Source organism: Chiloscyllium punctatum, chromosome 2 (genome assembly GCF_047496795.1).
Source record: "Chiloscyllium punctatum isolate Juve2018m chromosome 2, sChiPun1.3, whole genome shotgun sequence".
Lineage (NCBI taxonomy): Eukaryota > Metazoa > Chordata > Chondrichthyes > Orectolobiformes > Hemiscylliidae > Chiloscyllium > Chiloscyllium punctatum.
In genome coordinates this window covers 141831459-141849211 of record NC_092740.1, presented here as the reverse complement: position 1 = coordinate 141849211, position 17753 = coordinate 141831459, and the positions used below count along the sequence as shown (strand labels likewise).

General features: G+C 43.1%; 1 protein-coding gene across 2 annotated transcripts in view; it reads left to right on the top strand.

Moving 5' to 3' along the window:
• LOC140491028 (methylcytosine dioxygenase TET2-like) overlaps window positions 1–17273 on the top strand; it is a 179544-nt gene extending 162271 nt beyond the window's left edge. For both annotated transcript variants that reach the window (XM_072589160.1, XM_072589158.1), the window contains one exon: window positions 13877–17273. In XM_072589160.1, the coding sequence (XP_072445261.1) occupies window positions 13877–15075 (1199 nt within the window). In that variant the 3' untranslated portion in view covers window positions 15076–17273. The remainder of the gene's footprint in view (window positions 1–13876) is intronic.
• Window positions 17274–17753: the final 480 nt, after the last annotated feature.

Here is a 17753-nt window from a genome sequence, read left to right as displayed (position 1 = left end):
CAAGTGTGGCCGCACTAGCGTTTTGTACAGTTGCAGCATTGTGGCTCCGGAACTTAATCCCTCTATGACTGAAACCTAACACACCGTATGCCTTCTGAACAGCACTATCAGCCTGGGTGGCAACTTTCAGGAATCTATGTATATGGACTCCAAGATCCCTCTGCACATCCACACTACCAAGAATCTTTCCATTGACCCAGTACTCTGCCTTCCTGTTATTCTTCCAAAAGTGCATCACCTCTCATTTAGCTGCATTGAACTCCATTTGCCACCTCTCAGCCCAATTCTGCATTTTATCTAAGTCCCCCTGCAACCTGTAACATTCTTCCAAACTGTCCACTGCTCCACCAACTTTAGTGTCATCTGCAAATTTACTAACCCATCCACCTATGCCTGTGTCTAAATCATTTATGAAAATGACAAACAGCACTGGTCCCAAAACAGATCCTTGTGGCACACCACTAGTAACTGGACTCTAGGCTGAATATTTTCCATCAACCACCACTCGCTACCTTCTTTCAGAAAGCCAGTTCCTAATCCAAATTACTAAATCACCCTCAATTCCATGCCTCTGCATTTTCTCAAACAGCTTACCATGTCGAACCTTATCAAAGGCTTTACACCACGTCAACTGCCCTACTCTCATCTACATGCTTGGTCACCTTCTCAAAAAACTCAGTGAGGTTTGTGAGACATAGCCTGCCCTTGACAAAACCATGTTGACTATCTGAAATCAAATTGTTGCTTGCTAGATGATTATACAACTTATCTCTTATAATCCTTTCCAAAACCTTTCCTACAACAGAAGTAAGGCTCACTGGTCTCTAATTACCTGGGTTATCTCTACTGCCCTTCTTGAACAGGGGCACAACATTTGCAATCCTCCGGTCCTCTGGTACTAAACCTGTAGACAATGACAACTCAAATATCAAAGCCAACGGCTCTGCTATCTCCTCCCCTCGCTTCCCAGAGAATCCTCAGATAAATCCCATCCGGCCCAGGGGACCTGTCTACTTTCACTACTTCTAGAATTGATAACACGTGTTCGTAACTATCCTCGATCCTTTCTAGTCTATTATCTGGGATCTCATTCTTCTCCTCTACAATACTCTCCTTTTCCTGAATGAAAACTGATGAGAAATATTCATTTAGCACCTCTCCAATCTCCACAGGGTCCACACTCAACTTCCCACTTCTTTCTTTGACTGGCCCTATTCCTACCCTAGTCATTCTTTTATTCCTCACATACCTATCGAAAGCTTTAGGGTTCTCCTTTATTCTATTTGCTAAAGACTGCTTGTGACCTCTCTTTGCTCTTCTTAACTCTCCCTTCAAATCCTTCCCAGCTGATCTGTAACTCTCCATTGCCTCATCTGAACCATCTTATCTCAACAACACATTAACCTCCTTCTTCTACTTAACAAGAGGTGCAATTTCTGTAGTAAACCACGGTTCCCTTACCTTATCACTTCCTCCTTGCCTGACAGGGATGTATCTATCAAGGACACACAATATTTGTTCCTTAAACCAGCCCCACATTTCCATTGTCTGCATCCGCTGCATTTTGCTGCCCCATTCTATGCATCCTAATTCTTGCCTAATCACATTATAATCGCCTTTGCCCCATCGATAACTCTTGACCTGTGGCAGGTACCTATCCCTTTCCATGGCTAAACTAAACATAACTGAATTATGGTCACTCTCTCCAAAGTGCTCACCTACAAATAAACCAAACACCTGGCCTGGTTCGTTACCAAGCACCAGATCCAGTGTGGTCTCCCCTCTTGTCGGCCCTTCAACATACTGTGTCAGGAAACCCTCCTGTACATATTGAACAAAAACTGATCCATCCGTCGTACTAGAGTTATAGCATTTCCCGTCAATGTTGGGGAAGTTAAAGTCCCCCATAATGACCACCCTGTTCTTTTCACTCCTACCCAGAATAATTTTACTAATCGTCTCTTCCACCTCCCTGGAACTCTGCAGAGGCCTATGAAAAACTCCAAGCAGTGAGACCTCTCCTCTCCTGTTTCTAACCTCAGCCCACACCACCTCAGTAGACGAGTCCTCATCATAAGTTCTCTCAGCCAGTGTTATACCATCCTTGACTAACAAGGCCACACCTCCCCCTCTTTTACCGCCTTGCCTGTTCTTAATGAAAGCTCTAAACCCTGGAACCTGCAACATCCATTCCTCACCCTGCTCTATCCTTGTCTCCAAAATGGCCACAACATCGAAGTCCCAAGTACCTATCCATGCTGCAAGCTCACCTACCTTATTTTGGATACTTCTGGCGATGATGTAGACACACTTCAAACCACTTCACTGTCTGCCAGCACATTCCTGTGACCCCAAAATCCTTTCCCTGTCCTCCCTACTCTCATCCTCTTGTGCACTGCAACTATATCTCAGGTTCCCATCCCCCTGCTGAGCTAGTTTAAACCCACCCGAATAGCACCAGCAAATTTCCCACCCAGGATATTAGTACCCCTCTGATTCAAGTGAAGACTGTCCTGTTTGTAGAGGTCTCACCTTCCCCAGAATGAGCCCCAATTATCCAATTACCTGAACCCTCCCTCCTGCACCCATCCTTGCAGCCACGTGTTTAGCTGATTTCTCTCCCTATTCCTTGCCTCATTGTCATGTGGCATGGGTAACAAACCAGAGATAACAACTCTGTTTGTTCTAGCTCTCAGCTTCCACCCTAGCTCCCTGAAACCCCTGCCTTACATCCCTATCCCTCTTTCTACCTATGTCATTGGTACCTACATGGACCAGGACTTGAGGCTGGTCACCCTCTCCCTTCAGGACCCCAAAGATACAATCCGAGACATCACGGATCCTGGCACCTGGGAGGTAACACACCAACCGTGAGTCTCGTTCGTTCCCAACAAACCTTCTATCTGAGCCTCTAACTATTGAGTCCCCAATGACTAACAATTTCCTCCTTTCCCTCCTTCCCTTTTGTGCAATAGGAACAGGCTCTGTGCCAGAGACCTTGGCCCCACTGCATACCCCTGTTAAGTTGTCCCCCTCAACAGTATCCAAAATGGTATGCATGTTTTTCAGCGGAACAGTCCACTGACTGTTTTCTCCCCCTTCGAACATTCACCCAGCTTTCTTCGTGCCTCGGAGTAACCACTTCCCTGTAACTCCTACCTATCACAGCCTCTGCCTCCCGAAATATCTGAAGTTCATCCAGCTCCAGCTCCAGTTCCCTAACACGGTCTTGGAGGAGCGAGATGGGTGCACTTCCTGCAGATGTACTTGGATTTTGATGCACTATCCCTTTTTTGACGCGATTACACAAAGTAAAAATGCCAATTGTTTAAGGTATTCTTGAAGCAGTTCTGACCGACATGCCACTGAGCTGTACATATGTGGCTGGTGTAGAAAGGAATAAGAAGTCCTGAAGAGGAAATAATAGGAAATGAAGAATAATAAGAGGGAATCTGGATGGATTGCAGTAGGAATTCCAAATTATTTGATTATTAAGGAGCAGCCTGGTAAAACTGGAGCTTAGGAGACATTATCAGCACTATCAACCAATATTCCTTCCCTATAAACTTTGAGAGATTATGTTTTTGTTTTATCCTAAAGATCCTGAATAATACCCTGGTAAATGCCTGTGTTCCACAATTCCAATGGACTCATCATTTGAATTGCACGTTCTTCAGTATTGAGGGGATATGCCTGGTGGCAACTTTTCATTACAAAGACTTGCTGTAGGTGCCACGATAATAGACCTGATGTTCAAATTACAGTTGGCTGGGTGGAGAGGTTTCTGTGTATCATCCTGATGTTTTTCTTCAATCCCAGGACTATCAGCAAGATACATAAGTAATCCAGATGGCTTAGACCCAGCTGAAGTAGGACAGTTGAAATTGAGCAACAGCTTTCCTTTTAATGTCTTCAAAATGCACTGTCACATAAGCTATAACTTTCTCAGAATCTGGTTTTGTTGGTTTGGCTTTAAAAATTGACAGGAAGCGAAGGCTCTTTAAACTACATTAAGTGCGTGATAGAGAGAGCCGACTTTAAAAGTTTCTATTACAAGGTGGAAATAGTTAATTTGCTGTGATACTGAAATGTTGAACTTTACTGTTGTCAACAAAAAGGAACAATATAAAAGATATGGCAAAGAGCGGAAGGATCAAAATAGAGAAGCGTTCCAACTGAAGAATTAACCCAGGCAAAATTAGGACAGGGTGGCACGGTGGTTAGCACTGCAGCTTCATAGTGCCGTGGCCCTGGGTTTGATTCCACTCTCAGGTGACTGTGTGGAGTTTGCACATTCTCTCCAGGTTCGCATGGGTTTCTGCCAGATCCTCCCACAGTGCGAAGATGTGCAGGTTTAGGTGGATCGGCAATACTAAATTGCCCATAGTGGCTAGCGATGTGCAGACTTAGGTGGGCTAGCCATGGGAAATGCAGAATGACCTCCCCTGCTTTAAACTCTTATCACTCTGTGATCCAAATATTTGAGACAACCATGTAAAACATTACTAATTTAGAGATGCTGTTATTCTATGCTTTGTATTGCAAAGGGCAGGAGTGGAAAATGATTCTCACATGTTTAATAGTTAATACCTTTAAATATTAGCTGCAATATTACCTAATAGTATCCAGTCTTTGTTTCAGTGAAGACAGTACTCCCAATTGAAGGATATTTTGTTCCAACTCTTTCAAACCAGATTTCCATATCATTATCTCAAAATGCTTCGTGTTTGACAATGGATTTGTGAATAGGCGATTGTTATACACCCAATTAGCGAACTAACTGGTGCTGAGCTGTTAGCTCCTTTTGTTCTGACTAACTCTGATAATAAATTTTTATAGCCTGAAATCGAGTTACTGAAATACTAAGACAGGCAATATCTGAATGATCAGGAGGATATTCTGGTTCAATATTAAGTTCCATTATTAACTGAGTAATACTGGATCGTCTTTACCGAACTACCTAGAAAGGGAAATCTTACCAAAATGGAGATATAAAATCTACAATTTTCATCCAGCACTCATAGGATTCGGATGTAAGAAACCAGAGTTGGGAAAGGAACTCCAATTAGTACAACATGAGAAGAGAGTGCTGATTGGTTGAGCCATCACTTTGGGAAGCAGCAGGAGCAGTTAACTGTCAATCTTAGTTCTCAAACTCTGATTGGTCGTGGTGTTTTTGCAGGAATACAGCAGAGATTGACAGTCTCTGTGACCCCTTTTCCCATGATAAAGGTGTATACCCAACTCAGAGTGTTTAATTGGTTTCCACTGTAATTCTGAGCACAGAAGATGTCGGGCAAAAGCAGAGTCAAATTGAAATTTGGATATAGTCTTCGGAGGCTTGCAAGTGTGGGTTGGTTGATCACAATTGGCATAGTCTGTGCTGCAAATTGTGAATGGGCTGTGTTGTTTGATATGACATATGCTAGCTATTGACATCTATGACCTATGTGGCTGACATTACACCAGCACTGAAACTCATATATTACTCAATTGTGTGTGCTCGGCAAAATGTCTTTGGTTTTGGTTTGATAGCAGCATTCTATTAGTGGAAGAAAACCACTCCTGTTTAATGCAGCATAACATTGGTAGACAGCCGTTGTTATATTTTGAGACAACTTCTCTTCCAGAGTATTTTGAGGTAGAATGGGCACTGTTCAGGGCCAGTATAGGTCCTTTCATGAGCTTGCACAATCTAGAGTAAGCGATGATTGGAAATCAGTGATGATCTGTGTAGGTATTATCATGCAGAATGGTTTTGCTATGCCAGAACAAAGTATTGTGAAATTTCCATGGTGAGCAGATGGCTAGGGTCTTATTCACAATGTTGCCAACAAGATTGATTTGTAGTGCATAGCACAGTATGAATTCCAACACAGATATTGACCAGTGAATGTTGGTTTTCACTAGACAATAGTAGAGAGTCCATTGGTGGATTTCTCAACTAATAAATCAAGGAAAGGGAGTTTGTTTGATTGCTGTATTTCAATGGTAAATTTGAGCACTGAATCATGGAATCAGCACAGTGTGGAAAGAGGCCATTCAGCCCATCAAGCCTGCACCAACTCTCCGAAGAGCATCCCACTCTGATCCAGACCGCAACCCTATCCCCACATTTCCCATGGCTAATCCACCCACATCGGCATTATGGAAGGAAGCTGGAGCAGCTGGAGGAAACCCATGCAGATACAGGGAGAATGTGCAAACCCCACATTGGCCCGAGGCGAGAATTGAACCCAGGTCCTTGGTGCTGTGAGACAGTATTACTAACCACTGAGCCACTATGCTGCCCCACTGGATGGAATTTAATAAGCTAATGGTTTGGTGAAGCTACAGTTCCAAATATTGCAAAAGTGCCATCTTTGCATAAGAAATATGCAAAGGCTAAGAGTTGGTCCTTTGAAACTACACTTCTCACAGTAAGCAACAAATATATCAGCAAGAGCTGGGCCCACAGGGATTCTATGTTGGCACTATCTATTTGGGTGTAAATGGTGTCATTGAAGCTGAACTCAACTACATGAGTTGCTAAGTTCATGAGCTCAATGTAAACTCATGCACAAATGACACATCAAGGTTGCACGATATAGTGACGTGCAAATGTCAACAGCTCCTGTGAGTGGTATTTTTGGTGAGTAAGGAATCAGTTATTGCAGTAAAGAGTATCATATCTCAGAGGGGTCTTCAGATGAAGGTTTGTGGGCAGAGCTTAGGAATAAAAAAGGAGCAGTCCCACTGCTGGGAGTGTATTATAGACCCCGGAACAGTTAGTGGGCAGTAGAGGAGAAGATATGAAGAAGTAAGAAAAAGGATTGATGAGGGCAGAGCGGTAGATGTGATCTATATGGACTTCAGTAAGGTGTTCAACAAGGTTCCCCATGGGAGACTGATTAGCAAGGTTAGATCTCATGGAATACAGGGAGAACTAGCCATTTGGATACAGAACTGGCTCAAAGGTAGAAGACAGAAGGTGGTGGTGAAGGGTTGTTTTTCAGACTGGAGGCCTGTGACCAGTGGAGTGCCACAAGGATCAGTGCTGGGCCCTCTACTTTTTGTCATTTACATAAATGATTTGGATGCGAGCATAAGAGGTACAGTTAGTAAGTTTGCAGATGACACCACAATTGGAGGTGTAGTGGACAGAGAAGAAGGTTACCTCAGATTACAACAGGATCTTGACCAGATGGGCCAATGGGCCTAGAAGTGGCAGATGGAGTTTAATTCAGATAAATGTGAGGTGCTGCATTTTGGGAAAGCAAATCTTAGCAGGACTTATACACTTAATGGTAAAGTCCTAGGGAGTGTTGCTGAACAAAGAGACCTTGGAGTGCAGGTTCATAGCTCCTTGAAAGTGGAGTCGCAGGTAGATAGGATAGTGAAGAAGGCATTTGGTAAGCTTTCTTTTAGTGGTCAGAGTATTGAGTACAGGAGTTGGGAGGTCATGTTGTGGCTGTACAGGACATTGGTTAGGCCACTGTTGGAATATTGCTCGCAATTCTGGTCTCCTTACTATCGGAAAGATGTTGTGAAACTTGAAAGGGTTCAGAAAAGACTTACAAGGATGTTGCCAGGGTTGGAGGATCTGAGTTACAGGGAGAGGCTGAACGGGGTGGGGCTGTTTTCCCTGGAGTGTCGGAGGCTGAGGGGTGATCTTATAGAGATTTACAAAATTATGAGGGGCATGGATAGGGTAAATAGACAAAGTCTTTTCCCTGGGGAAGTCCAGAAGTAGAGGGCATAGGTTGAGGGTGAGAGGGGAAAGATATAAAAGGGACCTAAGGGGCAACTTTTTCACATGTATGGAATAAGCTGTCAGAGGAAGTGGTGGAGGCTGGTACAATTGCAACATTTAAAAGGCATCCGGATGGGTATATGAATAGGAAGGGTTTGGAGGGATATGGGCTGGGTGTTGGCAGGTGGGACTAGATTGGGTTGGGATAACTGGTCGGCATGGACGGGTTGGACCGAAGGGTCTGTTTCCATGCTGTACATCTCTATGACTCTAAGATATGTGGGTAATTCATTCAGGTGTGTAAAAACAATTGAGTAATAATATTAGGGGATTTTAATTTCCAAAATATTAATAGAATAGTTGTAGTGTAAAGGGTTTAAAGGGGACAGATTTCTTGAAATATATTCAGCAGAGCATTTTATATCAACAGACGCATAATGTGATGCATTTGTGCTGCTAGAAACTAGATATATTAATGTACAGGAACCTGTTTTATATAAACAAAGGAATTTATATATTACACCTTTTTGATTGGGAAATCAGCCATGGAGACTGCAAATCTCTGCTGCATCCCCATGGCAATACTCTGACCAAACACAGTCTACCTGCTTTGACTGACAACTAAGAATTAACAGCTCCTTCTCCATCTCCATGCCAACAGTGGTCCAGCAAATCAGTACCCTCTTCTCGTTCTGTTAAAATTGATGTTTTTTTTCCAAGTTTGTCTTTTTGTGTTGCAGCCATGACCAGCAGAAGATGTAAAGCTTTGAGTCTGTGTCTCCATTGGCCAGTTTAAGTAGTGTACTACCAAGCAGTTAACAAAAGGATAGCAGAAGTGTAACATGCTGTCCTTTCACATTTCAATCTCAATTTCCAAATTTTAGCAAGGCCGTTGGGATGGAAAGTGAAATATTTTGCAACCTTCTGCGTGAAATATTCCCACATTAGTTACAGATTTAGAACATATTTCCATGTACAATATCCATCAAAGATAGATGTCAAGGAGCAGTTGTTAGATTGTTTTTTTATGTGTCCAGGCTATGATCATCACCAATAAGAAACAATCTACCCACCGCCTCTTGATAGTCAGTAGTGCTACAATCACTGAATCCACCAATATTTGTGGGGTTACCGTTGACCAGAAACTCAACTGGACCTGCTACATAAACTCAGTGGCTGCAAGAGCAGGTCAGAGGCTAGGAATATTGCAGCAAGTAACTCACCTCGTTACTCCCCAAAATCTATCCATCATCTACAAGGTACAAGTTGGGAGTGTGATGAAATATGCCCCGCTTGCCTGGATTGATAGATTTCCAGTAACAGAGTCTAGATTAGAGTGGTGCTGGAAAAGCACAGCAGGTCAGGCAGCATCCGAGGAGCAGGAAAATCGATGTTTCGGGCAAAAGCCCTTCATCAGGAATAGAGACAGGGTGCCTGCAGAGTGGAGAGATTAATGAGAGGGGGTTGGGGGTGGGGAGCAAGTAGCATAGTATAGGGACAAAGTAGCAAAGAGTACAATGGGTGAGTGGGTGTGGGAATGGAGGTGATAGGTCAGAGAGGAGGGTGGAGTGGATAGGTGGAAAGCAAGATAGACAGGTAGGACAGGTCATGAGGGCGGTGCTGAGCTGGAAGGTTGGAGCTGGGGTGAGGTGGGGGAAGGGGAAATGAGGAAACTGGTGAAATCCACATTGATGCCCTGGGATTGAAATGTTCCAAGGCAGAAGATGAGGCGTTCTTCCTCCAGGCGTCTGGTGGTGAGGGAGCGGCGGTGAAGGAGGCCCAGGACCTCCATGTCCTCGGCAGAGTGGGAGGGGGAGTTGAAATGTTGCGCCACGGGGCAGTGTGGTTGATTGGTGCGTGTGTCCCAGAGATGTTCCCTAAAGCGCTCTGCTAGGAGGCGTCCAGTCTCCCCAATGTAGAGGAGACCGCATCGGGAGCAACGGATACAATAAATGATATTGGTGGATGTGCAGGTAAAATTTTGATGGATGTGGAAGGCTCCTTTGGGGCCTTGGATGGAGGTGAAGGAGGAGGTGTGGGTGCAGGCTTTGCAATTCCTGCGATGGCAGGGGAGGGTGCCAGGAAGGGAGGGTGGGTTGTTGGGGGCATGGATCTGACGAGGTAGTCATGGAGGGCACGGTCTTTGCGGAAGGCGGAAAGGGGTGGGAAGGGAAATATATCCCTGGTGGTGGGGTCTGTTTGGAGGTGGCGGAAATGTCGGCGGATGATTTGGTTTATGCGAAGGTTGGTAGGGTGGAAGGTGAGCACCAGGGGCGTTCTGTCCTTGTTACAGTTGGAGGGGTGGGGTCTGAGGGCGGAGATGCGGGATGTGGACGAGATGCGTTGGAGGGCATCTTTAACCACGTGGGAAGGGAATTTGCAGTCTCTAAAGAAGGAGGCCATCTGGTGTGTTCTGTGGTGGAACTGGTCCTCCTGGGAGCAGATATGGTGGAGGCGGAGGAATTGGGAATACGGGATGGCATTTTTGCAGGAGATAGGTGTGAAGAGGTGTAATCCAGGTAGCTGTGGGAGTCGGTGGGTATTGTCATTTATTGTATCCGTTGTTCCCGATGTGGTCTCCTCTACATTGGGGAGACTGATGCCTCCTAGCAGAGTGCTTTAGGGAATATCTCTGGGACACCCGCACCAATCAACCACACCGCCCCGTGGCCCAACATTTCAACTCCCCCTCCTACTCTGCCGAGGACATGTAAATCCTGGACCTCCTCCACTGCTGCTCCCTCACCACCCAACGCCTGGAGGAAGAACGCCTCATCTTCCTCCTCGGAACACTTCAAACCCAGGGCATCAATGTGGACTTCACCAGTTTCCTCATTTCCCCTTCCCCCACCTCACCCCAGCTCCAACCTTCCAGCTCAGCACCGTCCCCATGACCTGTCCTACCATCTATCCACTCCTTTCCATGTATTCACTCCACCCTCCTCTCTGACCTATCACCTTCATCCCCACCCCCACCTACCCATTGCTACCTTCCTTACTACCTTCCCCCACCTCCTCTCTGACCTATCACCTCCATTCCCACCCCCATTTAGCTATTGTACTCTATGCTACTTTCTCCCCACCCCACCCCCCTCTCATTTATCTCTCCACTCTGCAGGCACCCTGCCTGTATTCCTGATGAAGGGCTTTTGCCCGAAATGTCGATTTTCCTGCTCCTTGGATGCTGCCTGACCTGCTGTGCTTTTCCAGCATCACTCTAATCTAGACTCTGGTTTCCAGCATCTGCAGTCCTTGTTTTTACCTAGATCTCCAATAACATTCAAGAAGCTTGACACCATTGAGCAGAAAGCAGCCCCCTTGATTGACACTACATCCACAAACATTGACCACTCCCTCCACCACCGATGCTCACTAGCAGTTGTATGTACTATCGACAAAATGTGCTGCAGAACTTCACCAAAGATCCTGTTTCCCAAACCCATGACCACTTCCATCTAGAAGTACAAAAGCAGCAGAACCGTACCACCTTCACGTCCCCCGTCCTGAATTGGAAATATATGCACCAAGAATCATTTTTAAACTGGATGATACAGGTTGTTTACCATTTCCAGTACTGCCCCTGGACAATGAGGAAGCTAGCTATAATGGATCAAAGCTTTGTAAATGTTTGGGATTGGTGAAATGGGGGAAAGAGGAAGAAGACAGAGTGGAGGCCACAATTGAAGAAGCCATGTAGTGTGCACAGCTTTGGAGGGACCATCCAGTAGGCCTGGGGATGTGTTCAAGAGGAATCCCACACCAACACCGGGACATCTTGCTGGGCTGCTCAATTGGCATAGGCCTTGCCTACTCTCTAATTTAGTGGTGTTGGCGGAATGGTTGACTGCTGGGTGAGTCACCTGTGCCAGCCATATCATTAGTATAATTACACTGACAGTGGGGATGGGTGCAGGCAAGTCACTCATTGGGTTTAAGGTGCCCCTGCCTTCGAATCCACCAACAGGGAGAATTAGATTCAGTCCTTGGTGTGTGTGAGATGATTTTTTTAGCAATGATATGAAAGTTAAAACTCACACAACACCAGGTTATGGTCCAACAGATTTATTTTGAAGTTCAAGTTTTCAGAGCGCTCCGTAATTGCCTGATGAAGGAGCGTCGCTCCGAAAGCTAGTGCTTCCAAATAAACCTGTTGGACTATAACCTGGTGTTTTGTGCTTTTTAACTTTTTCCACCCCAGTCCAACACCAGCACCTCCACATTATGATATGAAAATAAAAGGCGACAACTTTTGTCGAATTGATAACAGAACAACAAATGGCCAAGATAATCCTCTTTATGATCCTTTCCCTCATGGCAATGGGCTCAATGGCCATTGAGGCAAAAATGGGTACTGCCTCCAGATGCTGGAGATTAGAGTGGTGCTGGAAAAGCACAGCAGGTCAGGCAGCATCCGAGGAGCAGGCAAATCCACGTTTCAGGCAAAAGCCCTTCATCAGGAGGCCTATGTTGTATTGAACTTTACCGTGTCCAGTTTCTTGAATACATGTTAAGTGTCCATTGCTACCTATAACTTTGGGTGAGATGTTTCCTGAAAAATTGATCAATGGATTAAAATTCAGCAATGCTTCTAAAAAAGATGCTCGCAGATTCATCATTAGGATCTTGTTACATACCGCTATTGAATATCGTTATGTTAGCCCTTTGATCTGAACAGTCTCTTGAAAAGAAATACAGTGAAACCACAATGAGACAGATCAGAGGGACTGCATTCACAAACTGATGTGAAGTGGTAGTTTGAGATGATTGAGGGAGCCCCGGGATAACCCACTTTGCCTGCACATGTGCTCAGTATAAAAGTGAAAACAGTGCTGCAGTAAAACTGTGAAAGATATTTTTATTTTTCAATTAATTCACGCTTTGTAATGTCCTGACATTGTACACCCCAAAGAATGAGAAAGGTTGGGAGTCAGCTCTGCAAAGTCTCAGTTACCTCTTTCTGCACCTTTGGATGAATCCATCTCCCAGATCAGTGTGGTCAAACATCCAGCCCGAAATGTTGACTCTCCTGCTGTTCCAATGCTGTGCTTTATTCAGCTCCACATTTTATTGACCCAAGCATGTCTTCCATGTTTCTGTGCTGCAGTCCTCACACGTCTCTACAACCGTTGCAGCTTCATCTAAACAAGTAGGTGGGAGAGCATTCATCAGACTCTTAAGAGTCATCAGGATGTTGGTCTTCCTTCCCTCCCGTTGATACATTTTGTCCATTTTCCTGAGCCATGTCTGAAAAATACATCCAAGCGGTTTTGCCAGCCTCATTATTTTGTGGGCAGTTGCTTCTTGGACGTTTCTATTCTCACGCTTTTTGGTGCCGTCCATGTTGGTGATGACCACAGCAGTGACGTTTTTCTTGGTTCGCTTTCCACCATTATGTGTTTCAACTTTAAACGTTTAAGAGCAGTCTGGTAGAAGGTCATAAAAAAATCTGTTTCAGCTGCATTAAAGGTGGCACTGGGTGCATGCTGTTCCAGGATGTGAGTGAATCTACCTTGCAGCCGGAGCTGCACGCTTTCCCATGCATTGGTGCTCAAACGTAGCCTAATGTGCACCAGTTGGTTGCTCATGGTAATAGAGCATGCATGCCTGAGTTTGGCTAATCCAAGGCACAATTCCAGGGCTTCACCTTATCACCACCGTCCTCCTATTGGATTTCTGACTTCGCTGGAGAGAATGGCTGAGGTTCGGTGTATCTAAGTTTGAGGTGACCTTATCGAAGTTTATCAAATAATGAGAGCTATAGAGTTATTGGCAATTGCCTTTTCCTTAAGGTGGGAGATTTCAAGACTAGGGGACAGATTTTTTTAAGGTGAGAGTGGAGAGATTTAAAAAAGACACAGGTGGAAGACATTTTTACACAGAGTGGTTCGTACATGGAATGTACTTCCTGAGGAAGTGGGGGATATGAGCACAATTACGTTTAAAAGACATTTGGGTGAGTGCATGAATATGGAGGGAAATGGGCCAGGAGCAGGCAGGTAGGACTAGTTTAGTTTGGGATTATGTTCAGGCATGGACGGGTTGGACCAAAGGATCTGTTTCCATGTTGTACGACTCTGTGACGCATTGTGAGTTTGCTGTAACTGACATTCGAAAGTTCTTTCATTGTTTTTGTTTGAATTGCAGGTCGTGTCATTCCTCCAGGTATTCAACAGCATCAGGTTCCCAATTTATACCAGTCTGTCCCAACAAGCACTTATCCGGGTTACCAGTGTAACGGGAACACACCAATTGACAACTTCCACCATTATATGGGATCCTACTATCCCTCACTTGCACACCATATGGACCTGTACCGTTACCAAGTTCCAGTGAACAAACTTACCCTGCCACCAATTCAGACTCTCTATCAGCAGTTTTCAAATTCCTACAGGTATGGCAATAATCAGATGTGTATGGGCAGATTTTGTAACTATGGTATGCAAGTTAATGGCTACAACGGTTGCCCGATTGAGAACAGAATACCAAACATCCAACGTTACCCTCACTTCAGTTCTTCTCCTCAAGTTGAGACCCAGCTAATGGAACCTGGTTCAAAATCAGTATCAAATTTGAGTAATCAGACTGTGGATCATTCGGCAGTCACTCATGACAGTCAATATCCTTCATTCACAAGTTCTTACCGAGCAAATGATCATCATCCTGCGAATTCTTTCCCAATAGAAAATAAAGAAAATGAACTTAGTATGCTTGGAGCCAATGACATCTCAAGGCTTCCTTCATTGGTTAATTGTGAGATGGCTAACACTTCACAGGCAGAGGTAGCTGCAAGTGTAAATCACAGAATTCCAGAAAACACCTCCCAAATGCCTTCACAGCATGACGTACCTGCTTCAGAAGAACCTCAGGAGGTTTGGTCAGATAGTGAACATAATTTCCTGGATAAAGATATTGGAGGGGTTGCTGTGGCACCATGCCATGGGTCCATTCTTATTGAGTGCGCAAAACGTGAACTACATGCAACAACCCCGTTGAAAAACCCAAACAGAAATCACCCAACGCGAATCTCTCTTGTCTTTTATCAACACAAGAGTATGAATGAGCCAAAACATGGATTAGCACTCTGGGAGGCCAAGATGGCAGACAAAGCCAGAGAAAGAGAAGAAGAGGCAGAGAGACTTGGTGTGGATTATGTGCCTACCAAATCTTACAGCAAGAAAGCAAAACGAGAGGTCCCAGAATCGCATGAACCCATAGAACCACCACAGATACGTTTTATGAAGACTCTTGCACAAAGGACTATGACTTTCACAACAAACTCAGTAACTACAGCGTTCCCATATGCCTTTACACGGGTTACAGGGCCTTACAGTCGATGGATATAGCTTCCTACTCACATGGGTTACCTCATATTCTGTCTAGCATCTGGCAAGGCAGCTGTGCTACACCCAGTGAGGGAAAACAAACAGTGTTTGATAAAGCACTGGAATAAAGAGTAACACCAGCAAATGGCGATACCCTGAAAAACATACACCCTGTATTCCAACTCACTTGTTAAAAGAGTATTCACAGTAAGGACCAAGCTGAAAAGCGTCCTATGCAAAAAGTGCTGTTTCAGAAAATCATTCTGGAATAATGATGCATGCAGAGTCTTTCTGTAAATTAATTTAATCTAAATATTTATGCCAGACACAAGTGACCTCTAATGTCATTAATGAGCCTATTCTTTGGACGCAGGGCAGGAATAGAAGCTAATCCTATGGTGCTGAGTATTATTGTTACCAGGGCAACATTTAAAAACTACACATTTCCAACATGTAGTTTTTGTTACAAAATTGTCTATCAAACTCTTAGTGGTTTGTTTTGCCTTTATATATTGTTTGCAAATAACAGTCAACTCAAACAGTTAGAACAGATTTTAGTTGACTTGTCAGGAAAAAAAAACACTGAAAAGTTTGAAGATCATGGTGCTATATTTAGAGGATTTTTTTTAACATCTTCGATGTAAGTCTCAAATGCCATTTAAATGGTTTCATAATAATTAACATTTTTCAATTGTTTAATTGATGCTGAGGTCTCCTTTCATATCATAGAGGCCTTTTAACTTAAAGTTAGAGCTATTTTAAACAAAGTCTACATTTAAAATGTAAAGTACTTCAGAGGCTCAGCAAATTCTGATTCTGTAATAAGGATTCTCAAAATGAATTTTACAGAATATTTTGTAAGATTTTGGTGTTCAAAAAGCACTTTGCCTATTTTAAGCTTTGACAACTTGAAAGGTGATAGGGTACCAAGGCATTAAGAGATTTACTGTAAAATAAAAATCTGTCAAAGTACTTTATAATATCTATAATGCCATAATTCAGATAATAGGCTATGTATACTTTTTAAGTGTCATTGATTACCTTAAAGTTTGGGATTTACTGGACACAAGGGGGAAAACTTTGCCAGAATTTCATACAAAAACACTGATCCTGGTGCTCACATACAGTATGCAGCTATTTGTTATATGAGAACGTAACAGTCCATTCTACATCACTAAAGTGATTGTGCAGTTTTAGATCCTAGGCTTTCATATTAACACTTATCTCACAGCATGTTTGAGACAATAATACTATGGTTATCCTAGACCAATTACAACATTTATAAATGAATTATATATTCACTCAATAGATTTGATTTGCGATGAGATGTTAATGTTTGGGTAGAATTATAATTTTTTTTAAAATAGTTACAATGTAAGCAGTGTCTTTGAGAGAGAGAGAGAGCTGAAAACATGCCAGGGAAGATGTAAACAGGGTTAGTTCTATCCAAATGGAGAAATCAGGCAGCTGGCTTGCTGTGGTCATGTTTAAATGTTAAATTTGTAAATATAAAAACACAAAAACAACAAAAACAAGTTTAAAAAGAGGTGTACAGTAAATTAATTTGTAAACAGAATTTTCTTTTTTTTTACTTAACGCTTTGACTATTTTAGTACTGTAATATTTTCCTAATCTTTTTTTTTAAGCTTTTCTTTTCAGAATGGTGCTACTCAATCTGCTACAATTAAAATGTGAGTTTAAGAAGTGTAAACGGTGTTGGAGATGTTCCTACTTGTCATATACCTCAGCTCTTGTACTGAGCAATAGGAAAATGATGATTCAGAAGTCAGTAGTGTTTTGTACACCATCATTGTTTAATTTAAAATAGTCTTTATGACATAAACATGCTTTTTTTTCATTTTGATACTTGATAACTTGAAATTCAAGCTTTTGTTCTACAAGAAGATCAGGGATATTATAACTCTTATATTCTCCTTATGCCAATATGTCACCTGTGTTTTAATATCACCCTTTTATTTTGTTTTTATTTTCAGGGATACCTTCACTTTGTTTAATCCCTATTTGGATTTTATGTGTATAGTGGGATACATGTACTTGATGCTTCTAAAATGAGCGTTAGTAAAGCAGTGGCTTTGTTTTTAATTCTAAGTGAGAAAGTACATGATAGTTCTTTTTTTTCTTTAAGAATTTGGATGATGTATGCACTGAGCTGATAAAAGGGAAGAAAAAGAGAAGAAATGAGAGTTTGTTATTTTCATGTGGGGGGGGAGGGGAGGGTGGGGGGAGGGGGGGCGGAGGGTAGGGAAGCTATTGGTATTCTCATATGAATGAATGAACTTGTGCCACTTGTTGTACAGGGCCCAGCTTCAGTAGCAACATGTCTTCTGGAAGGGAAGTGCACGTATAGGGTATTGGGTTGATGCTAGCCATACTTGAAGATGCTTCAGAGTGGTGTTGACATTACTTGAATTTAATTTCAGCTTGATTGACGCACAGCAGTATATATTGTTCACTTCTCAAGCTAGAGGTTAACGTATACTCAAGTGTAGGATACTTAGCTGAACTTGACACTAAAAATCAGTTTTGGTGTGCATTTTGTATGCGTTCTGTATCTTACTTCAGCTTTGCTCTTTATTGATGAATTGGGTATGTTGAAAAAAAAGATAAATGAGGCTGATTATAAATACTGTAAGTAATGTACTAAAAGCGGAAAGTTATTTGAAAGCTGTTTATTATAT